This window comes from Cupressus sempervirens, chromosome 10 (genome assembly GCF_028749045.1).
Source record: "Cupressus sempervirens isolate cs-2001-9-10 chromosome 10, ASM2874904v1, whole genome shotgun sequence".
Classification (NCBI taxonomy): Eukaryota; Viridiplantae; Streptophyta; class Pinopsida; order Cupressales; family Cupressaceae; genus Cupressus; species Cupressus sempervirens.
In genome coordinates, this window is record NC_143127.1 from 521,326,683 (window position 1) to 521,352,683 (window position 26,001).

Here is a 26,001-nt window from a genome sequence, read left to right on the forward strand (position 1 = left end):
TTGAACTTTTCTAAATATTTCTCTTTTGACTCGGAGCATTTCGGTGAACGGATTTCTTTCTATTGGGAAAAAGGTCATTTTTTGGATACTTGACCACTTTAAAAATGAGGAATATATTATTTTATAACCCGACACCACATGGGGACACATTTAGGGTTTGAGCTAAGTTTGGTGGGTTATAAGGAGGTAAAGACAAAGTTCATAGGCATTATTGACATATTACATCTTGGATTTGTGATTTGGGCTCTGATTGAGCTTTCAGCACTTGGGACGCCAACCCCACTTGCTTTGCCTATTTGGGATGTAGCCCCTAAAATAGTGTTTTGGATTTGTTGTAGTCAGAAGCATCTTGGAGATTGTGCATTGTTTCTTTTGGAGAATGTAGTATTGAGTCAAAGTTTTAGCTGGGGTTTGGGCATTCTATCCACGTGTGGGCACTTTGCAGCTGTACGACAGCACCTGGCAGCCATATTCCTTCCCACGTGCAGCATTAGAGAGCTAGAACTTGGCCGTAGTTTCCTTCTGGGCTCGTATTTCTCCTTCACACCTTCAGGTTGGGTTTATCCTTGCTTGTAATCCTCTGGATATTATTGTAAATCTTCATTTGGTTACAAATTAGGTTTTATATTTAAAAATCTGCTTGAAGCCAAATTGCTTTGATTGTATTTGGAATATATTTTCAGAACTGGTTCATGTTATTGTACTTCTGTTATTACTTATTGAAAAATCATCAAAAACATAAAACAATCAAACTCTTCCGCAACTTCCGTTTAGTTCAGCAAGAAAATTTTAATAAACAGGGAAAACAAAATTTAAAATAGTAAAATTACAGCAGATCAGCAGAAGAGATCCATCAGAGATATTTCACTGAACAACAGATATAAGGATTGCGCCAAAAAGCAGGGGCAATAATCTAAAAATATGAAAAATGCTGATTGGAGCACAACAGATGCTCACGTCCAACCCACTTGACTGCAACAACTCTCTTCTAACCATAGTATACTTCTGAAAATCACAATAGGTCAGTTACAAGGAATGAGATAATAAGGAGCCTCTTCATATATGAATATGTTTCAGTTCTGAAGCGGCAAGATGGCCAGCGTCAATAGCAACAACAAAAGGTATTGGATCAGATAATGCTCCAAGTAGAACCTTCATGCTAAGAAGATACCAAGAAATCAGCTCTAAATGATTATCTAAATCCCACACTAGAAAGAGAACAAAGGACCCATCAAAGCCAATGAAAAGGGTTTCCAAAACTCTTAAAATGCGATGCCACAAGGGAATCACAAACCCTAAAATTATCCAATGTAAGGAAAGATTGTAGGAAACCTGTACTTCATTCATTGAAAGAAACCACCAAAATATCTCAATTAAATGCACATGTGAAATAATCATATGATATTTGAAATTTCCAACAATCAGCCAGAATAGTCTGGTAGATCTTCCATTACCACAGCCAATCTCCTTCAAAAGGGATTTAGTCCTCTGGAAGGGTGAGTTGAACCACCTCTAGAAACCACACAAGGTTTTTCTTCTCATCAGAGCAAATATTAGAAATAATTAACTTCAACATATTTCAAATGAGAGCCCCAACCTTTTCTAACATTGCTTTTTTCAAAATGCAGTTTTTCCTTTCTTCACAAAAATCACTCTTTGCTTTCCACTACTAATCCTAAAATGTTCATTTTTTGCCACTTTTTTGGAAATGTGCTGTTTTAATCTTTAAAATATCATTTACATATTTTGATTTTTTTTCACTTTAGGAGGCTGTAAGAGCCTTGCTGCTTCTCTCTGTAGCTATGCCAAAGAATGTATTTTTTTTGTTTTTTGTTTTTGCATTTTTCATTTTTTCTGGAATATGTACTTTTTTTGGTTTTTCAAGATTTATGAAATGCTGAAATAAACAATTAAACAAACAACTAACCAATGACTTACAATTTAATTAGAAAGAAATCTCATGTAATTTACAATGAAGAATAAGAACCTGAATTTGGTTGGCACCTGAGTATGTAGCAGCAGATAAATTGAATTACAAATGCCAAACTCAGTAAAACTCAATGTCCATGCAATATGCAGCTTTCCCAAGTGCTAACGTTGCCTAGCACATTGCAATGTCACCTCAGCAAGTCCAAACACAAGCCTATAACTTGCAAACACTGCCTCCAAAAGACCCCCGATCTCCTTCTCAATTGGTTGCTCAGAACTGTTAGCCATCTGCAGCTATACCACGCCCAATTACAACCTTGTGTGCACCTTCTAGCAACAGTAATCACAGTAAAGAAGACACAGATATGAGGCCGTCCAACAGTAATTAAATAGAAGACCTGTAATTTCCTAATGGCGGGTAGGAAACAGCCTTCCAAATTGCAGCAAGCTCATGCCAAAATGAAGGTAATTATTGGTGTTCAAACCCTGATTGAAAAACAGCAAGATAATGGATAATTTTGGTATATAACAGCACCAAAATTCTAATCAGAATAATCAGAATTCATCTCAGAGATCCAGAGCACAATTTACCATGTGTTGCAATTGCTCAAAGTGCAAACCAGAAGAGGATTCAGTCCTCACAGACCCTTGGAAAAACCTTCAGCCAAAATTCAGAAGAAAATAAAAGCAATATGCAAGAATGAATCGATTTCCTTTATGAAGTCTCTTTCATAATACAAAATGCAACTTGGCTTTTCTAATACGCTTTTCGTTAAAGATGCTTCATCAATACACCTTTTGATTATGAAGCTTTCATTTAATAATTTTGAATAAGTAACTCCCAAGCTAAAAGCATCATGAAGACACTTTTCACTCAAAAGGCTTCTTCAACACACCATCAAGTTATAAGAATATAATGATAGTCATTTATTAAGATACTCTTAATAAACAACTTATAACATGAAGCTCCATTAATTGACCCAATCTAGTACTGATGATGCCAAACACCAAGTGCTGCCACTGCACTACTAAAAATAGTAATCACCCACAAGTGACTTACTATAAATAGAAAGTCAATCAACAAAGACCCTCAAAACTATCTGTCAACTCACGAGGGTCGCAATGATGAATTGACCTCTCCCAAATACAGGGACCTACTAAAAATGGGGACGTTATTGTCCTCCCTCCCCAAGATTGCTTGTCCTCAAGCAATCACAGTCTAGTAACACATCGAAACCCAACCTTAACCAGGATCTCATAGAAAAATGCATGCAATGTCTCTGTTATCACCAAATAATCCTCGTAAATACAACACCATCAGTGTAAACAACAAGTCTGTAGAACTATACTCAACACCAACGTTGATGATGTAGAAACCAAAACATCACAAGGAAGCAACTCAATAGGAAGTCTAGATTTAGCCCCTTTCTTTGTGCCAACTAATCTATCATGCCAAACATCAGACTTAGGCACAAACAAACTTTGCACCCAGTAAATATCCTGCACATGGGGGTCAAATGTAAAACTCTATGCACTCTCACTGTATATACCTTGGTGAACTCCTAGTCATCATCATTTAAACCAGCAGACTGCTACGAGGATTCAACCTCAAGCTCATCATAGTACACCCACATAGAACAATTTTGCCTTCTTTTAGGCCTCAACGAACATCTGTGTTCTCTATCATAAGATCCTTTGCACCAATAGAAAAGTTGATTCCTTAAATCCTCATGTGATGCCTCATCATTCATCCTAGCTGATTTTCTTTTTTCATTACTTAATGGTGGGTGTTTCTCATTTGTAGGTGGAGAGGTAGTTTTAGGTTGTGCATGCTTCGTAGGAGTTGAAAGCTCCATGTTCCTGGCCTTCTTGATGGCCCCCTGTAGAAAAGGTGGATCAAATGCCTTAAGGCATCCTCTGAGTGGCTCCTGTAACCCCTCTGTAAATGTTAGAGTAATTATTCTTTTACATTTATTAATTATACCGTCTTGATTTAATTAATTAAGTTGTTCATTACTCTAGTTTACTTAAGCTATCTCTTAGGTGCATATAATTAATATTTTATATTAATTATAATGTGCAACCTAGTTATTTCTTTTTAGGGTTTCGTTCACCTTTAAGGTTGAACTTTTGTATTTTATTTTTCATTATCTTGGAATACATTTTTGCTCTCACTCCGTTGAGATTTTCAAGCTGCGCTTTTTTCCTTCTCTGGTTTCTCTTCAGCAATAGGTTATTTGCATGCAGGTGTTTTTGGCGATCTGTGAAGTTGGTTTTCCCAACTTCTACAATAAATAGTATAACCAAATGTTTCTCTGTCACATTTGGAACCATGATATAGAGTCTTAGAAACTCACTAATAAAAGAGTCTAGGCTGCATGTTTGTCTAATTTGAGCAAGATCTCGAAAGTAGGTCTCTAGATCCTTCTGATCAAATCTCTCTACTAGTCTATCAACAAACTCGTGGTTGGATGTAATTTGGTCATGATGTCAAGTGGTCAAACATATGATACCAGTCATGAGCTACTCTGTCCAAATGGAACACAACAAAGTGGATGGGTTCCTCCTCAATCATGGGATGTAATGCTAGATAAGTATTGAGCTTATGAACCCAAGCTCATGTTGTAACATTGCCACTACCATCAAAGTGGCCCGAGTTCATCTTGTTGCCTGCCCCTCTCAAATCAATTTGTCTAGGCCTTTGTCTCTTAGGTGCAGGCCTACCTTTAGTCTACTTCTGCTTTTGTGTAAGGAATCTGTCAAAGTTTAGATTCTTCTTGATGGCCTGAGGAAGAGCATCCCACTCAGCATAGTGAGAAATAACATCATCTACAAATGGTACAACTTTAGTCTCAATACTAACCATGTCAATCTCATGTCTCAAAAAAGTAGGCCGTTATTGCCTTTCATAAACACTAGTATATCCTACCCTATTAGTCCTAACATCAACTCTGATCCATTCTGTTGTCTTGCATTTGTAATCACAAAATAGAGGTAACAGTACGAAACATTTCCAATTAAGTTTCGCATTTCTCTGAGATAATTCACTATTTGATTGGCCAAGATTGATCAACCAATCATTACCAATTCATATAATGCATCTTCAAAATGAAGGCTATCGTCAAGTCTTTTCTATTTTTTAATTTTGTTAGCCTGTATTTGATTTTTGGAGTCTTTAAAGCTCTTTTTTGCATTTTCAAATGTTATTTTAGATTGTTTTAATCTTTTGGTTTCTTTCAATCTCTTGCTTTCGGTTTTCCCTTCGATTTGATATCTCTTGGAGCTTATTGGGAGTTATCAGTTAAAAGATATCAAGCTTTTAGTGTTGAAAAAGTGGATTTTCCAAGTCCAATTGCATATTTAAAATATTGATGTTATATTCTAATGTTGAGTTGCACTTTTTGAAAAATATAATTGAAATGACTTTATGTTATGTTTTTAAGTTACTTTATCACTTAAGTGATTTAAGTGACTATAGTGCACTTTATGTTATTGTAATGTTCCTGTTATAAAATAAATTATTTATCAAAATGTTGTAACAGGCCGATTGATTTAGTATCTCAGAATCATTTTTATTTTTGTTTCCGTAATTTGTGTCGCCGTCGGCTATCTTTGTACACCCTCGGAAAGTTGTTCTTGACGGATATTTAAGCACGGCATGTAGGTTGACTTTAGGATGCTTTGGATTATCTTCTATGTATTGCGAATTCTTGTTGGGGTTTTGGATCGTTTGCCATTTTGGAAGTGAAAGATCTTCCCTATTTGGCTTGTGCGGTTTCGGTGGGATTCAACCCTCACCCTATTCCGTTGTTGCATGTAATACTTCGCTCGGATCTGGCAAATCGGAGTATCATCTTTCGGCACATATATTTTCTTGAAGTAATTATCTGTATTCGAGTCTTTATTTTTGCATTTGGCTTCCATAAAAATCTTGTTGTTTGTGTTCAAACAAAAGTGTTGTTTGTGACTATGGGCTCAAATATCTATTCGTACCACTTCCTTTCGCTCTCGAACTGCTCCTTTCTTGGCCATACGGCCTTCCCCTCCACCTACATTCCCACATAACCATTGTTGTTCTCCACCCTCACTTCGTATGGCCTACCGTACAACCCTCACAACCCCTCCACCATAAACCCACAAAAAGCTACCATACGAACGCTTTTAGCCACAGTACAACCTAGAACTAAGTCACCGCATGACCCTTTTGGAGACACCTTACAGACCTCACTATGCATTGTCTCAACTTCATATGGACATCTTGGACGCTTAAATCTATACTTTCCCTCCTTCCCTGCCGTATAGATCCCTCCTTTTGCACTGCAAGAGTCTTTCTTCCCCATACTTTCAGCCTTTTCGTACTTGGAACATCACAATGGTATCAAATCTCTTCGATCCTGCCAACCTATGGACAATGAATGAGAGTTTATAGCCATAAGAGGACACATTCCGTTGATTGAATGGCTGCTAAATCGGAACCGACAGCTACCGAACTCGTAGCACTATTAAGGGAACTTGCCAAGATCACTGATACAAAGCGACTCATGGAAGACTCAAGAAGTTGGTGGACAATAAAATATCCAGCAAACAAAATGGTCACTGTGTGGACTCGATGTCGGGTAAATCAAACCCTCATCTAGCACGCTCTCGTCCTTCCATGCCGACTTTTCCTTCACAACACGGAGGGAAACAACCAACCTTTGAAGAGATGCAAGAACAACTGAGAGAAGATTGGAAGAATGCAAATTTTGAAGAAGATATATCCTACAAAGATTACGCGGATCTAAGAATGAGGTATTCGGGAGGCGGTAACAGAGGATATTTTAACAATGATCTTAGAAGAAAGTTGAGTAAAGTAAATTTGTCTCCATTTGATGGATCCGGTTCCATATCTGTGCAAGCGTGGGTAATGAAGGCCGATATTCCAGCTGAATCCTATGCCAGAAGAAGCAATCAAATTTGTGGTGCTGCACTTGGAAAGAGTTGCGCATGAGTGGTGACATCATGGCACCATTTCATTAGGACATGATCAAATAAATACTTCTGTGGAATTCACAAAGAGATTGATAGAGCGATTCAATGGTAAAGATCTAGAACTCAATTTCAAAGATTTGGCATAGCTAAGACAAAATGGATTGATCGATCAGTACATTGCGGAATTTTAGGAACTCTCTGTTTTGGTCACAGACATTTCCGAAAGAAGACGAGTAGTACTCTTCATGGATGGACTGACAGAACCTCTGAAAGGTTGGGTAAAGAGGTTCAACCCTGCCACCTTGTCAGAGGCTATCATTAAGGCACGGAATATGGCATCGTCATCTACGTCATCCTCTTGAAGTTACTCACATGCCAAATGGTCAGCATTTCCGAGGGAAAATAAACCTCTGCCTAGGAAGCCGTCGTTGGATGAAGCTACCATACAGGAACTCTGAAGGAAGAAACTGTGTTTCAATTGCAAGGGACCTTGGGAGCCTGGCCACAGATGCCTCAGAAAAGGGAAGATCCATTACATTGAGGTTGTGTCCGATGATGAGGACGAATAGGAAGAAATGCCTGTCGAAGACAACCAACCTCACGATGAAACCAGCATGGTTAGCTTAAACCGTACGGAAAGAATTGCAGCTTTGGTATGGTGCGGAGGAACCATTGCCCTAGCCGGTAGCCCGAGGCGCATAGTCTTTCATGTACAGGGAACCCTCCAAGGACAACGGGTTACGGTGATGCTAGATAGCAGAGCTACTCTAAGTTTCATAAACTCATCTTTAGTAAAGTGAAGAAATCTACCTACGAAGACGCATGCAGGCTGTCAGGTCAAGGTTGTCGGAGGGACTCTTCTACCCTGCACGCACCTTGTTCTTTAGCTAAGTATCACAATGGCAAATCACATCGTGACTGAGGATTTCTTCATAGTAGACCTGGATGACATGGAAGTTATTCTAGGCATACAATGGATGGAGACACTTGATGAATACACTCAGAGTTTCAAACAGATGAACTTCACTTTTGTTGTCGATGGAAAGAAGGTTGTCCTCTGTGGAATGGCAAATGAAGGTCCAAAGGAAGTTTCTGCGCATCGAATGGAAGCAATTTTTCGGCATGATGACATTGTGTGGGCTGTGCATTGTTTTATCTTAGCGGAACCTATAAAAGGGCATCAGACACCTCCACAGGATGATGAGCTTCAAAATATTTTGAGTAAATATGATAAAGTTTTCATTGACATTTCTCCTAGCATACTGCCTCATCGAGGGTTTGAGCATATTATCGAGTTAGAAGCAGAAGCCAAACCGGTCATAACCACATCGTATTGCCATCCAAAGAAATTCAAAGATGAGATTGAAAAAACAATTCAAGAGCTGCTAGAGAAAGGATAGATCCAACCTAGTTCCAACCCTTTTGTGTCATTTGTGATTTTGGTCAAAAAGAAGGATGGGATGATGCGCATGTGTGGACTACTGTGTGTTGAACAAAAAAACAATAAAGAATAGATATCCCATTCCAAGGATAGACGAGTTGTTGGATGAGTTGCATGGTGCAGTCTATTTTTGAAAAATAGATCTTCGTTTCGGATACCATCAGATCCACATGAGGGAGGAAGACATAGAAAAGATGGCCTTCCGTTGCCACTATGAACATTACGAGTTTCTTGTCATGCTGTTCGGATTGACAAACACACCTGCTACATTCCAATCAAGCATGAATTGCATTTTCAACAAACAATTGCGTAAGTACTTATTGGTATTTTTTGATGATCTTCTTATTTATAGCAAGACATGGGAGGAGCACTTGAAGCATCTGAATGGAGTCCTAAGTATCATGGAGGAACAACCTTTTTTCGCCAAGCAGTCCAAGTGTGAATTCGGTATGACAGAAATATTGTACCTGGGATATGTTGTCAGTGAATAGGAGTTCAAGTGCATCAGGAAAAGATTCAGGCTATCCTTGATTGGCCTCCGCCAAAATCACTCATAGATTTGCGAGGATTTTTCAAACTATGTAGCTATTATCGGATGTTTGTCAAAGGATTCTCTCAGCTCAGTGCACCTTGACGGATCTGACAAAGAAGGGGTCTTTCTAGTGGAACGAAAAGGCACAACTCACTTTCGATAAACTGAAAGAGGCAATGAGCACTTGTCCCATACTGGCATTACCTGACTTCACTCAACCATTCATTTTGGAGTGTGACGGGTCCGGAGAAGGCATTGGCGCAGTACTGATGTAGGATAGACACCCCATAGCTTATGAGAGCAGGAAGCTTATACAAATAGAACGCCTCTATTCTATCTATGACAAGGAAATGTTGGCCATCGTAGATGCTCTAACCAAGTTTTGACAATATCTAATAGGTGCCAAATTTGTCATCTACACGGATCACAATAGCTTGAGATACTTTTTGGAGGAACGAAATTTGAACAAGAGACAATAGAAATGGGTAAGCAAGGTTCAGGCCTTCGATTTTGATATTGAATATGTAAAAGGAAGAAACAATGTGGTTGTAGATGCTTTGTCCAGAAAGCTTGCCGTCTGCTTACTAATCCAGATTTCATCCGATTGGAAAGCACAGTTGTTGGTAGAATATTCCAAAAACACATTTGCCTGTGAGCTAATGGATGGCATCACCAAAGATGATAGGTACAAAGTAGTCGATGACATCATTTACCATAAGAGTCGGATATTCCTAGTGCCTGAATCTAAATTGAAGCAGAAAATCTTGAAGGAAGTACACAACTCACCCTTGGCAGGACATCTAGGCTTCCTCAAAACGTACAAAAGTCTACTGGAGAGGTTTTCATGGAAAGGATTAAAAGGACGTGTTGCAGTATGTAAGAGAGTGTGCAGTCTACCAGTAGAACAAATCCGAACATACCCTACCTGCCAGGTTACTACAACCGCGGCCAATTCTAGAACATAAGTGGGAAAGTATCTCGATGGATTTCATAACGGGGCTTCCCAAGGTGAACGGAAAGGATTCTATTTTCATGGTGGTCAATAGGTTGACAAAGTACACACATTTTTTCGCCATCCCCTCAGAATTTCAGGCCGCACAAGTTGCTAAGCTGTTTTTTAGAGAAGTCTTTTGTCTACACGGGTTACCTTGAAACATTGTCAGTGATTGGGATAAGCGATTCATCAATATCTTTTGGACAAAACTGTTTCGGATGGCAGGGACAGAATTGTCACCAAGTACTAGTTACCACTCACAGACTGACGGACAAACAGAGATTGTGAACATATGGCTCGAAGGTTACCTTCAGAACTATGTTTCAGCACAACAACAGGCAGGGGTCAACTGGATACATCTAGGGGAATATTGCTACAATACTACATACCACATGTCCATCGGAATAGCACCCTTCAAAGCTTTGTACAAGTATGAACCCCTTTACTTCATCGACACAGTTCTGGGTGACAGTCGCACACCAAGGGCGAGGGATTGGCTTCAAGAGGGACAGGACACATTGAGATGCTTGAAGGAAAACTTACAGCAAGCACAAAACCAACAGAAGATGTACGCTAGCAGATACAGACTAGAGAGGAGTTTCAAAGTAGGGGACTTGGTTTATCTCAGGCTCCAATTGTATCGACAATCCTCATTGAAGGAAAAGGGAAAAGAAAAATTAAACCCCGATTCTATGGCCCCTATCATGCAACTTGCCTCATTGGTGAAGTTGCCTACGAGATGGAACTTCCGGAGGGTAGCTGTATTCATAATATCTTCCATGTTTCTTGTTTGAAGAAAGTCATAGGGCAGAACGTCACAATTGCTACCAACCTTCTGCCACTCAATGAAGAAGGAAAGCTCATTTTGGAATTGGGAGATCCTCGAAGTATGTGAAAAGATCTTACGAAATCGCATTGTGAAGGAATATTTGGTACACTAGCGACACCTACCGTTGGACGATGCAACATGGGAGGGCGAGCACATTCTCCAAAACTCGACCTCGCATTTGCTTGAGGACAAGCAAAATTTGGGATGAGAGGACTGTAATGTTCTTGTTATAAAATAAATTGTTTATCAAAATGTTGTAACAGGCCGATTGATTTAGTGTATCTCGGACCCATTTTTATTTTTGTTTCCATAATTTGTGTCACCGTCGGCTATCTTTGTACACCCTTGGAAAGTTATTCCCGATGGGTATTTAAGCACGACATGTAGGTTGTCTTTAGGATGCTTTGGATTATCTTCTATGTATTGCGAATTCTCGTTGGAGTTTTGGATTGTTCGCCATTTCGGAAGTGAAAGGTCTTCCCTATTTGGCTTGTGCGGTTTTGATGGGATTCAACCCTCACCCTATTCTGTTGTTGCATGTAATACTTCGCTCGGATCTGGCAAATCAAAGCATCATCTTTCGACACATATTTTCTTGAAGTAATTATCTGTATTCGAGTCTTTATTTTTGCATTTGGCTTCCATAAAAATCTTGGTGTTTGTCTTCGAACAAGAGTGTTGTGACCGTGGGCTCAAATATCTGTCCGTACCACTTCCTTTTGCTCCCAAGCTACTCCTTTCTTGGCCGTACGACCTTCTCCTCCACCTACATTCCCGCATAACCATTCTTGTTCTCCACCCTCACTTCGTATGGCCTACTGTACGACCCTCACAATCCCTCCATCGTACACCCACAAAAATCTACTGTACTGACACTTTTAGCCACCGTACGGCCTGAAACTAAGTCATCGTACGACCCTTTTGGAGACACCGTACGGATCTCACTGTGCATTGTCTCAACTCTATATGGACATCTTGGACACTTAAATCCGTACTTTCCCTCCTTCCCTGCCGTACAGATCCCTCCTTTTGCACTGTAAGAGTCTTTCTTCCCCATACTTTCAGCCCTTCCGTACTTGGAACATCACAGTTATAATTTATTGTTGAGTTGCTTTTTGATTTTTCACTTAAGTGACTATAATGCACTATATAGTCTAATTTATTGTTGAGGTTTACTTAAATGTTTTACTTTAAAACATTTAAGTGAAATTCTACTTTTTGAATATATTCACACATAATATGTAAACTATATAGTGTAAATATTGTTGTAGTAGAGTAAAGTAACTATTGTACTTAGCACTTGTTAAGGCTTAAGCAGGTTGGATAGTTAGGAGGTGACGGAATGCGTTGATTGGTTTTCCCAATCAACCAACCCTTCTATAAGTACTTGGAATATTGTCAATGTACTTATGATGTTCTGGTATGAATAAATAAACCATTTCCTCACTAATTGGTATTGTGGTATTAAGGTACATTCTATGTACATATCAACATTAAGCTGTTGTTAATCAAGCTCAACTGGATAGGTAGCAGAGCCGAATGTGCTACCATTGGCAAGACAACCAATGCTCCTCCAAGAAATACAAAAGCACTACTACAATTATACCAACAATAGTATTAAGCACTGAAGGAGGCCAATGAAAATAAGGTACACCAAAAAGCTCCTCCCATTGCCTAAAGAAATAACTATATATAGGGGGGGGGGGGGAGGTGCTATTCCCGTTTCGATGGTGTTGTTGGCAACTATCTAATGAATAATGAAAAAGAGGGGGCACTGTCTACTGGGGCTGCTGCCTAAAGAAACTACAGGATTGATATGTACATAGAGAAAAACATAGAATGTACCTTAATACCACAATATCAATTGGTGAGGAAATGGTTTATTTATTCATACCAAAACATTGTAAGTACATTGACAATATTCTAAGTACTTCTAGAAGGGTTGGTTGGTTGGGAAAACCAACCGACACATTTCCTCACTTCCTAACTACCTAGCTCACTTAAGCCTTAACAAGCTCTAAGTACAACAGTTACTTTATTCTCTACTACAATTGTACCTAACCTCTTTAAGTGATATTTTCTCAATAATCAATTATACGTGTGCTTAATAGTAAACTTAAGTGATACAACTCCATTACATGTCTTTTTTGAAATAGGTTACATGCAAATGCATTTAGAGAATGCGATTTTCCTCTTACATGCAAATGCAAGTGACCAAAATATGCAAATGCCTCCCAAGAGTGTGATTTTGCTATGCTCCACGGTGTTTTTGGGACAAAGACATTTGAGGGGATGAGAAGGTGTTTTCCATGCGAGTACAGGTGGAAGCCAAAATTTAGGAGATGAGACCTCAGGGGATAGCTATAAAATATAGGGGATTTTAAAATTTATATATATGGAGTATTAGACTTTAGAGATATATTTCAAATATGCATATCACAACATTAATAAATCATTACCATAGAATACATGGAAATTGAAAATTATCAAGATTAAAATCAAAATGAGAATATGATATGTTATATCCGAATATTGCATACAAATAGCAAAAATGCGCAAAGGCTCCAAGTATCAATGTATCATCATCATGCATGAAATCAAAATGACATAATGAAAGTAAATACTAGAAGTGTAAATGAGATGTCCAATTCTATAATAATCAAAAGCAATAATGTATCTGAGTATCTTCAAAGTGGAAAGCCAAATATATGGCTGTCCTCTGGAATCTAAATCTATATCTAAATCAAGATTAGTGCCAATCTCTTCCTCTGAATCACTGGCAAGGGTAGGCAAAGGGTCCTCATCCAGTGGAACACCAAACAGCCCTGGAGGTGTGTCATCCTCATCAATCTGCAATGCATCCTTAGGATTAACATCCCAACATAGTGCTGGAGTCTGTCGATACTCAAGGCTTTGTTGCTCCTATAGTCACAATACACTGTGAACAATCACAAGATTCTCCGATCATCTAGAGGTAAGGTTGTTTCTCTTGATCGATTGGATGAAGCTTTATGTAGACCAATTCCTCTCTACAACAGAGGAACTCGCAACCTATGAGATAAGACAGATGGCAAGACCTTTCAGCTCAAGTGCATCTCTACCATGCCATGTCCACCATCCAGTTGGGTTCCTTTGAGCTAATGTAGCTCTATCAGTCCTCGCCTTTGGTCTACCAAATGTTGGACCACGAAGATTGGCAAAGTTGCCTTCAAATTTTTGCAGCATCCTCTGCATTACACATTTTTGAAAGGGCCTTAAAAGAAGCCCTCCTTCACCTATATTGAACAAACAAAAATTTAGAAGTTAGAGTTTAGAGTTTATAAACTTTACAAATAAAATCAAAATTTTAAAAACATATTATAAAATCAGAAATCTTAAACATAAATTAAACTCACCTCTTCCTCACTAGATGGAGACACTCTCTCAAGCCTTGGTGCATGCCATTTCGGATTAACTGCATAGGCTGTCATATGAAGTGGGGTGTTCATAGTGTTCTACCTTTTTGTTACAATGGGCTTAAGATGCTCCTCATAGAACTCCAAAGTAGGTTCCTTCTTTTTAATAACTTGTTTGATCTACCTAAGCATGCTATCAAAGGTCTCATAAAACTCTCCAAGGCTAGGAGAGTCAGTATCAACATATCTAATGACTTGCACAATAGGGTCAATGAAGGAGCAAATATTTCTGCAAATGAAAAAAAATTGCAAGTGAGAAACATCATATGTTAAAAAAAATCAGCAAGTGCTGAAATTAGAAATATTTTTTATTAAATCAGCAATAACAATTATGATGTCAATTTATTTAAGTTTCTTACCTCATTGTGGTCCACCAGTTCTCATCCAGGATTCTTCGTTTGACGAGTCTTCCATCCGAGGTGCTTGATTCATGCTATCTATTCTACTCTGCATTGACCACCATGGATTGTAAGGCCTCTTGGACCTCAAGCATCCTCTCTAACAAAATGAAGTAGCTAGCATATCTAGTGTCCATAGGCTTGAGGAATTCTTTTTTGGAAAATGTTCTAAATAATGCAAGAGATGTGTGATGATTGCAAATAAACGTTTGCACGTCTCTAGCCTCGAACACCATAGCTTTTATCTAATCAATTTTCCCAAAGTCCTTTAAGATGTTATTCAATGCATGTAGACAACAAGGGGTCCAAAAAATGTGTCTATAGGTGCTCTCTACTATCAATCCGGCTGATTTACACACCCGGGCTGAATCAATGACTATTTGCACAACATTTGAAGCCCCTACCTATTCTATAGCATCCTTCAAAATCTGAAATTGGAAGGATGCATCCTTTTTTTAAGGCGAACAATCAATGACTCTAAGAAAATAGGCCCCTGTTGTACTAGTGACAATAAGATTGATGAGTGACCGATGTTTGATATTGGTCCAACCATCCATGATGATAGAACATCCATCACCCATCCATGTTTGTCTCATATCCTCCATCAAAATGTTTACTTTTTAGTACTCTTTGTCAAGGATAGTGGTGCATAATTTAGTCTCTCCTAGTGGTACAAATGAGGGACCAACAACATAAATATCTTTGCACATTTGTTTATAGAACGAGGAATGAGAAACATGGTATGGTATGCCATGAACAACAAGAAATCTGCCAATGGACTCTTTAGCTCTCTCTTTTGCTTGTATGTTAAATAAATCAACCACATTGGTATCTCTCTTGGCCTTTCCCTTCCCTTTACTAGTAGTGCTAGTGGGAGTGAGTGTGGGAGTGAGTGAGGGTGTGGGTGTGGTACCTATAGGACCCCTAGATTTCAATAATTCCTCCTCCACATACAACCTATTGGCCTCAAGTTTTTCATCATCTTTAATTTTTTTGCAACCTTTCACCCCTTGCCCACCTATCCATAAAAGATGACAATACACTCTTGTGTAGCTCCCAAAATAATGTTTTTTACATATATGGCACTCCCATTCCCTCCTATCCCCCAAACTTTTTTTTGTTGTTGTCTACTTTTGTGGCAAATTGTAGGAGAGGTTTCTTAGGGTTGAATGGTCCTTTGGCATATTTTTTTAGGACTTTGGAAGGGCATTCAAACCGATTAGGCATTGCATCTTCCACATGGACATTTATATTATTCTCAAATGAAGAATCATCCATGGGTGCCCTAGGTCTTTTTCTTGATCTTTGTAAATGTGACACTTGAGTTTCTTGCATGGCAACATCCATGCTATCACTACTCCCCTCACTCTCACTGCTGCTCATGTTTTTGCCTTTGGATTATACAATGTATTATACTGCTGCAAGGTATGGGAAAAAAATATTTCAATATTCCATTCAACGTGCCCTCTCTATGTCATTGGAAAAAATGAAAAATGACAACAAACAATAATAAAGTTTGAATAAAAATAAATAAAAATAAAAAATATACCTAGAATGAAAAAGAAATGAAGGCAAAACCTCCTCTTGCTTCCAAAATGCACTCCTCTTTGGTTGCTACTGTTTTCCTCTTCCTCTTCCCAACTTGCAAAAAATTCAAATGAAGAAAAGACTTGACTTTTGTGTTTTAAAGCCAAAGTAGGGGTTGCATTATTTTATCAATACCTAATGTCCATGTGGGGCCCACGTAGATCGGAGACAAAGCCCAAAAGTAATTTTTTAAAAACATTTTTGACCACTGACCTTGTGCTGGGAAAAAGGGGACGGGATGATGTTTTAGGGATGCTCGAGGGACAAGAATGGCATCCCTGTTACGGATTTTTGTACCTGAGTTTCCTATGAATCATGAAACGGTGTTTCAGAAACGGTACCCGAAATTGGGCATTTGGCACGGCACGGGGACAGCCAAGAGAGGTACCTACGTCCCTGTTTCATACCTAGTACGAGTATGAGGGTAAGAACTCAAGGGATGCGTCCCAGTGGAACATAGCAATTTTGGCTTGGACGTCCATGTGCATGTAAAAATATTGAACTTTTTAAAACATGCAAATGCATCTAGAGAGTGTCTTTTTGCACTAGACTCCAAATGTGTGACATGTCATTGCCTCTCAAGAGTGCAAATTTTCTCTATGAGTGAAAACGTTGGACTTAGGCAAACAAATTTAAAACATGTTATTGCATCTAGAGAGTGCGATCTTGGCTTAACGTATATGCCAATGCTCTCCAAGTCCACGTTTTTCTTCTTGAAGGCCAAACACATCATTTCCTTGCTTTTTAAAACATGCAAATGCACTTGGAGAGTACAATTTTCCTCTTGCACCAAAAAATGTAGCATGCATTTGCATCTCTAGAGTGCATTTTCGCTCTCCAAGTAAATATGTTTGGCCTTGCTGCAGTTTAAAACTTGCTTATGCATGCCAAGACCCCAATTTACATGGAGGGCATGTGTTTTACGCAAAAACGTCACATGCACTTGCATTCCAAGAGTGCGATAGGTCAAAACACATCTTATATGCATTTGCCTTCACTCTTCTCTACTTGTGTTTGCATCTTAAGACCCCGATTTTCTTTATGCCAGAAATCGTTTCATTCTCTTCCATTCCAAGACCATGTTTTACATGAAAGCATGCAATATCACCAAAAATACTTCATGCATTTGGTGTTTGAGACCACGATTTGCTGCTTTCAAGCCAAAACATCCATGTATTAGGGCCTTCTAAACCTGATTTGGCACAAAACATTGTAAGGAAGGGAAGTTGCAACCACATTTGTCCAACTCCATGCACATGCGTTTGCCCTTGGAGACCATGATTTGAAGCTAAACTTTGAATTTTGCAAAGATCTTTGATTGCAATATGCGAACACACTTGGAGAACCCGATTTTGGAGAAGATAAGTTCATCCTAACTTCTCTTTCTTCCACATTTTTCTCATTGATCTCCAAGTAAGTATGAAGATTCGATTTTGGCTTGCATTTCTTGCTTGTTTTGTTAATTTGCTGCATTCTTTGGCTCATTGTTATCCATTTGTTCAAATGCAACCCTAGTTTTTTGCATTAAGTTATTAAATAATCTTGAAATCTTTATCTTTGTTGCAAATTTAAAGCTCTTCCATTTCAAAATCAAAATTTCATGCAAAGAGAAGTTCTGTAGTTGTCAAAGTTTGAGTCAAAGCAAGAGGTATGTCTTTCTTGTTGATTTTAGTTTTTGTATATATTTTGTTGCTTGTTTTGGTTTGCTTTTGGAGAAAAGTTGAAGGTTTTCACCCAACAATGCAAGTGCATATCCATGCTTTCATCTTTCATAGTCAATCTGCTGGAGAGATGATACAGTGATTATATGTTGCATTCATTGCAAAGTTTGTCATTGATGTCAACATACTGGTTATTTAGTGAAGACTGGTAGAGCAGCAAACAGAGTTTGGTTCAACGTAGTTTGTCAATTGAAGATGGGGCTATGTGCACTTGAGGAGATGTTTTACAGAGTGTCTAGATGCTACAGCTGAGTGCGTGTGCGGAAATATGAAGGCTGGTTTGAGTTATTAAAGATATGGTGAAGGAAACTTTCAGATAGTATTTCTGGATAGCTATTACTGTTGTTTGGATTGTATCTCCTAAAAGAGATGGAATCTAGTTGAGTGCATTGAGATAGAGGTTTAAGACAGTGAAGATGGTCCAGTTAAGTGAGCAAAGTCAAATGTTGCATGTGTGAAGAGTTATGAAGACTATGAGTCGACAATTTGTTTGTAATTGTAAAAACTTGTAATATTTTAATGTAATGTGTAATGTAATACCTTAAGAGGGTCCTATATTATTATTGTAAATCGAGAAAGGCTTAAGGTCGATTCAATAACTTGTTTTAGGACTTGGTATAAAGGAAAGATGTTTTCCTTGGATGTAAAGTGTGTTTTTTGATCAGTGAGATCGTATTGTGTATTGTGGAAGCTTACATGCTTATATCTTTTGAATCAGAGTAGAGTTCGGTGCAGTTGAGGCACGGTGAGCTTACAAAGTGATTGTATCTGGCAAGAGAAGTTGCTATTGGACAGTTGTTGATGTACACCTATATTATTCAGTGAGGATAATACTGAAGTTGTTTGGACAGTGGGTCCTTTTCTCTTCCTATCAACTCCTAAGAGGGTTGGCACAACTCTGAACAGGGTTGGAATCTCCTAACAAGGATTCAAAGTCTCCGAACAAAGACTGACTTGTGTTTCATTGAGTCCTGATAGGGTTCATTCTTTATAACAAGGAACATTTATATCAGTTCATCATCTTGTGGGCATCATTCCCATTGGGGTTTTCCCTCTTATCAAGGGTCTCCCTAGTTAACAAATCATGTGTTATTGTGTATGGTTATCTTTCTATGGTTGTTGCACTTATTATTTACATGTTTTAGAATTAATAAAGATATTGAGAGTTGTTTTGATCTGATAACGGATTCACCTCCCACCCGCCTCTCCCCCTCCTTGCCCTCAGTTATCTTGGTGGACTTTACTTTCCAACAAGAAAGAAGACACAGATATGAGGCATCCAACAGTAATTAAATTGCAGACTTGTAATTCGCAAAGAAAGCCAGGAAATGGTCTTCCAAGTTGTAACAGACTCACACCAAAATGAAAGTAATTATTGGCATTCAAACCCTGATCAAAATGCAGCAAGATAATGGATAATTTGGTATACAGCAGCACCAAAGTTTCAATCAAAATAATCAGAATTAATTTGAGAGATTTAGGGAACAATTTACCATGTGCTTCAATGGTTCAAAGTGCAAACCAAAAGAGGAATCAGTTCTCACAAACCCTTGGAGAAACCTTCAGCCAAAATTCACAAGAAAAAAAACAATATGCAAGAATGAATCCATTTCCTTCGTGAAGTCGCTTTTATGATACAAAATGCAACTTGGCTTCTCCAAAACACTTTTCATTTTAGATGCTTCATCAATACACCGTTTAATTAGAATTTCTCATTTAAGAATTTTAAATAAATAACTCCCAAGCTAAAAGCTTCATGATGACACTTTTCGCTTAAAAGGCTTCTTCACCACACCATCGAATTATAACAATATAATGATAAAGTCATTTATTAAGATAGTCTTAATAAACAACTTATAACATGAAGCTCCATTAATTGACCCAATCCAATACTGATGATGCCAAACACCAAGTGCCTCAGCTACAATTCTAAAAATACTAATTGTCCACAATTGCCATCCTCTAAATAACAAGTCAATCAACAAATACCCTCAAAACTATCTGTTAGCTCATGAGGGTCGCCATTGATGAATTGACCTCTCCCAGCTACAGGAACCTGCTAAAAATGCAAGCATTATAGAGCCCAAATAAAATGATATTAAAATGTTATGTTATCTACTTAAGTTTGGCATTCACTTTAATTCACTTAGGTGTAAAAGTCACTTTATAAAATATTTAAGTGAAACAGCAAGATAATAATTCCTGCCCTTAGGAAATTCACTAATTGATAAAGTTGCACTCTAAAGCTAAGGAAATCTTGAGACGAAGGCCAATTATCCAAAATAGTGATTACTATAACTAGTAATATGCTAAAATAGCCGAAACTGCCCACACCCTAAATTTGAAAATACTACATGCGTAAGCTAAGAGGAGACCGAAACGAAGACCAGTTTGCCAAAATTATCATTTACTATAAATAGTAACCTCAAAAATAGCAATTTCTAAAAATAGTAAGTCTGCCAAAACATCTGACTAACCAATTGTTGTCCGAATTGAGACTTAATAAAAATTGTAACTTACCAAAATTGCAAGTCCTAGACAAGTTGTCAAAAATTGCTCCAAAATGGTTTGTTCATCTCTATAAATAATTCGACTGAACACATAGTGACATTAAATACTTATTTGATCCTCTTGGCACCAACCCAAAAAGCAAACACCTGTTGCACTATGAGAGGACCTAAAATGGGGGCATGGCATTTATAGGAGAACCTCATTGGTTTTGGAGAAATCTTGAGTCTATCCAGTGGTTGAAAGAGTCATACTATACCTAAACCACCCAATCTGAATTTGCTGTTTTAGAGATCCAGTTTGCTGGTTCTGCTAATGTTTTAGGCTGTTTGGGTTCGTTAATGAAGAAAACAGGTAAAAATCATATTTATACTCCTATTTAGTAAGAAAAGTACTTAAACAGCAGGAGAAAAACATAAAACTAATTTTAATCAGGTTAGAGTTTTGCAATGACTTAGAAAAGAATAAATATGTGAGCAGTTTTTTGTTTGGTTTATGTCTGGGCCAAACCAGAACCAAGACTAGAACTGAGCAGAGTTAGGACCAAAAACCCAAGATTGGAAGGAAGAAACCAGCAACTTAGACTTAAATCTGAATCACCAATAGGATGTTAAAAATGACAAGGCAGACCATGGGGAAAAGAAAAACATTTACCATCATTGTAGGGAAAACAATCAGTTGCACAAAACCATTATGGGTTGAGAAAAATAGCAACCCCTCCTAACAAGTGAATAATACAACTACAGTACTGCATATCCTTAAGAACCATGAGAAAGGTCAATTGCAAAGGAATGTTGAGAATGCCATTGAATTTCTTGTAGATAAAGCATAGGTGAGAATTGACCACTACTTTGTTGCTCAAGGTGGACATGAAAGTCTTCAATATAGAATCCATCCATACTTGCTGAATATACTTTGTAGAAGCCTGATGTTTTGTATATCTTTATGGATGGTGACAATCGAATGCTCTGGATTCTTATTACACTTGATATTCTTCATCTTTTCTGGTTACACTGTCTAGTGTAGGCTAATTGACAACCATTGAATCTTCAAAACATACCTCTTCATTGAGACACATGGAAAATACTGGATTTGCCAAAGCTGAAACATCATCAAATAGATCATATTTACCATCTAGGTATGATCCCTCAAACAAGAGTTTCAAGAAAAAATTCTTCTACACTAGACTCTTCATCTTGAAAAGATTGTATCAACTAGAAGTCTGATTACACTGAATTTATTTATATTTTTCATATGAAATGGTTTAACGAATCCTTTAGTTGAAGAGGAAACAACTTGATTCATCATCATTCCTTGTGTAATTCATTATCCTCTTTTCAAAATTCCATTTGTACCTTATTGCCCTTTGCTTTCTTCTTACCTTTTTCATGCACAATTTTCACTTTGCTAATTCTGCAAACACATGAAGGAACCTAGTGCATGACTATATAAATCAGTCATTGTTTTATTTATAACATTATTTTATTGTTGAATATATTCCATCATGGTTTCACCATTGGGTTCATTTAGTCGATGTTGAGGGTCACCCAGAATTCCTTGATTTACATTTGGAATCACCAATAGTTGTGTAAACCTCTACATTTTTGGACAACTTATTCCATTATGTCTATCAGTTTATAGAAATTTGTAATGAGTGTAAATTGCAGTAGTTACTTTTAGACTTAGCCTTAGTGTTGATGTTGACAAATTCTGTTTGTTACTATTGATGTGATGATTTACATTTGGAATTGCCAATAGTTATGTGGACCTCTACATTTTCGGACAACTTATTCCATCATGTCTGAGTCTCGAGAAATTTGTAATGAGTGTAAAGTGCAGGAGGTACTTTTAGACTTAGCCTTAGTGTTGATGTTGACAAATTCTGTTTGTTACTATAGTTGTGATGATGGTAGTTGTCAAGATAGATCTTGATATTGTTGGACTTGAACACTTTGAGACATATACCTTTTTATGATTCACTTCATTTACCGTTCTTTGCAATAATGTATCAATTGAAATTTGAATTAATCACCTAATCATTTCTCTTTTTGTTTTCTGGGTAATGAACATATTATCCCCAAAAATTCAAACGTATATTCTTGAGCCTTTCCCAAATTATCTGCCTAACAGAATATTGATGAAGAATATAATATTCAGCGATAGAACATTATTAATCAAACATAGAAAAATCTCAAGGGATAGCTTCAAATTGGTGCTTGTAGTGGCTAGATGATTGAAACTTGCAATTAACTCTCATACATTCATTGTCTTCTTTTGTGGCACATGAAACTTAAGTAAACAGGATGTAGCTGGTTTGAGACATGTCAAGATTTTCTTATACTCAAATTCCCAATTAGAAATTGAAGTAGTAGAAATATGATGGAACCAATCTACTATACACTTGATCAAGGTGTCTACAAACAAATGAATTGGACTATTTTTGTCATTGTTTTGTTGATTATCCATTGTTTGAAGATATCCTTGAGTCTTTTTGATATTTTTTAATCCAATTTAAATTAGGCTGAAGCAATGGAGCATTAGAACCTTGAGCAGTCAGTAATTGCCAATAGGACAATTGAAGTAGTTTCTTGAGCCCCATAATAGGTGTGAAAAGCTATTATCATTTTAATTTGTCTTTTGCAAAACAACAAAAAACAAAATAGTGTGTGAGGTAAACTTCTCTTCGAAAACATAAAATTAACCCTAAATGCTAGATTATAAATAAAATCTGCAAGTAGTCACTATGCTCAATAATTCTCAAGGTTTTTCACTGGAAACTGAAATAAACCAAACTAAACTTGTCCTATGGTTTGATTTCAATAGTATATTGTAATATGATATACAACATTCAAGAGGTTAATATAATATATACGACATTTGAGAGGTTATCTTTAATATTAGCAAGTCAACTTCTATGAGGCAAACATGATAGGGTTAATTATAATTAATATTAAAGTGATCAATGGTAGACCATTTTTAGATTGTTTGAACTTGTTCCTTGTGCATCAAGATTCTCAAACTTTACCAATGATGCATGCATTGATAAGCATTATGAAGACACTGAATAATGGCTATTCTCTCATCTCGCTTTATAATAATAATTCTTTAATCCATAGAATATTTTCCAACCTTAATAGATTCTTTTTACATACTAATATTTTTATTTTATATATGATTGATTTTTTGTACCAAAGTAATTATTATAAGAAAAATTAGTTGTAAAAGAAGGTCGAAGAAAAGAATAGGTTGCAATTTTTTCTCCTAAATTTGACAATTTAATGTATATTTATAATAAAACTAATAAGATGATCTTACTAAATAGATTGGCCACTATGATGTCTTCTAGTTTTAAGAAAAGAGTATCATTAGTTTGTTCATGCACCACCCAAAAGGTAAAGATGGTAGAGGGCAGCCTTATTCTAAACAAAGAAATTCTCCAATTTTCATTGTAGTAAAAAGTCAATTCATATAATCTAATAGACTATTACTTTAAGATTAGGGTATTGCTATTTCTACCGTCTAATTGTAGATTTATAAAGTTTACAAAAGCCATGAATAAAATAGTCAACATTTATTATGGCAAAGAATGTGATGATGAATTTTGGGCGGGGGCCCTAGCTCGGTTGGCTAAATCCCCCCTGTTGCAGGGGGGTTGGTCACGATTTTTAGTCTCCCCCGTCCCCGTGGTACCAGTGGGCGTGTCGCGCCAGCGCTACCGGTCACGTTAAAAAGTTTACCCGGCACAAGAAATTTCAAAAAAAAAAAAAAAAAAAAGGAATGTGATGAATTCTGGCCCACTTTTCAGCTTTAAACTAAAAGCAGGAAAAGCATTCGTTATTAAAATTGTCATTACTATTGTGATAATAGTTTGTTAATATGGCCCCAAATAGCTTACATAGCAAAGGGCATGCCACGAGTCTTATTCTAAAACCTGTAGAGTTTCTTTAGTGTAATTCTCTTTCATAAACTTCTTGATTTTTTACTCAAGAGTTTCATTTTGTCTTCCGAAACCTTGAGTGCAATTCTATTTATATATATTTTATTTTTCTCCTTCTATCAAGAAATTCAAATAAAGTGGTATTGTATTCCAACATGTAAGCAATGAGTGTGACAGTAACATTTTAAATTGTTATAAATAACATTTCTAGTAGTTGATGTTAATATTGGGATTTCAATGTCTTTCCTATGGAAGATTTAATTTTAAAACTTTATATATATAATCTCTATGTTTAAATAGATTAGTATATAAAGGATGTATATATTTAAATTTTGATCAAATAAAAAATTAAATTGTTGAAAATATTTACTTGTTTTCTGTAACTTGAACTAAAGAAATTCTACTTTTTCATTTTGTAGGTTCAAGCAGTATATAATGCTATGAAAAGAGATGTTCGCATGAAGTATTTCTTGTGATACAATTATAATTGTAACTTGTAAATATTTGTGTATTTGTGATATGACCTTTTTTCTCTTTAATAGTGAGTTGAAATGCTATATATAACTTGTTATCATTTTCTAACACATGTATAAGAAAAAAGAAATGTCTCTAAGATTGTAATGGCTTTTTCTTAATGCAAGTAAAAATAGGGATGTGAATAAATTTTTTCATTTGAAAATATAACTTTTTAAATTATTTTATAAAAATAGTAAAGCAAGATACAATAAGGTATAGTGCTCAAGTAAATTTCCAGATATATTTTTAAATTTATGATTTATGTATAAAAGTAAATTTATAATAATTATATGAATTTTTACCTTTTACTTTAGTCGATAAAGTTTTTTTTCCAATTATATGAATTTAGATAGCAATTCTTGTAGATTTGATTTCAATATCTCAAGATATTCCTTCTTAAAATGATTAGTTATATTATTATGTGTTGCATTTTTTTTGAGATAAATGCATTTAAGATCAACATGAAATATATTGTTAATATTGAATTACTTTGTTTTCTTGGATGAAATTCTTTATTCAAAGTTGAATAAAACATTCCATGTTTGTCTTTAGTATAAAAGGTAAAATTAAGAGTTAACTCAAGATAGGTGTAGATGTATGTAGATAACTTGCATGCAAATAAATGATATGGCAAGGGGACATGCATTTGGATGCATAGAAGATCAAAAAGGTTGATAACTTATATATAAAATTGAAATATGATTTGCCTCATAAACATTGACACTCTATCTAACTATGCATCTATATAAATGCATATGTAAATAGCTATATAAAAATGTATAACTAATTTTAGTGTAACAAGGTAGGCAAATAATCACCGAGTAAACTAGTAAGACTTTTCCCATGGCTAAGAGCCATATTGGTAAATAGATTTGTCACTATGATTTCTTTCTTCAGAATGACCCTATGAGCAGTGACAACCACATTAATTGTTTGGATAAATTACAATAAATTGCAATTTGAACATTATCTCATTACAATCTTTCTTTGCGTTTGAGATGGGTAGCTCCCTTGTATGATAGGGTTATTTGTGTTTTCAGTGTACTTTTAACTTGAAAGTACATAAAGGAGAAAACATAAAGCTAAATAAGATGAACAATAGTAGACATACAAATACCAAATGGGATCTCATAATGAATGATTAATTACTAGGGGGTTCAAGTATTAAATGAAATGATGAGCA

At 36.6% G+C, this 26,001-nt stretch overlaps 1 protein-coding gene across 1 annotated transcript in view; it reads left to right on the forward strand.

Moving 5' to 3' along the window:
• LOC149534936 (phosphoribosylformylglycinamidine synthase) overlaps positions 1 to 24,965 on the forward strand; it is a 290,247-nt gene extending 265,282 nt beyond the window's left edge. The window contains exon 5 of the mRNA XM_089806438.1: positions 24,722 to 24,965. Coding sequence (XP_089662564.1) covers positions 24,722 to 24,778 — 57 coding nt within the window. The 3' untranslated portion in view covers positions 24,779 to 24,965. The remainder of the gene's footprint in view (positions 1 to 24,721) is intronic.
• Positions 24,966 to 26,001: the final 1,036 nt, after the last annotated feature.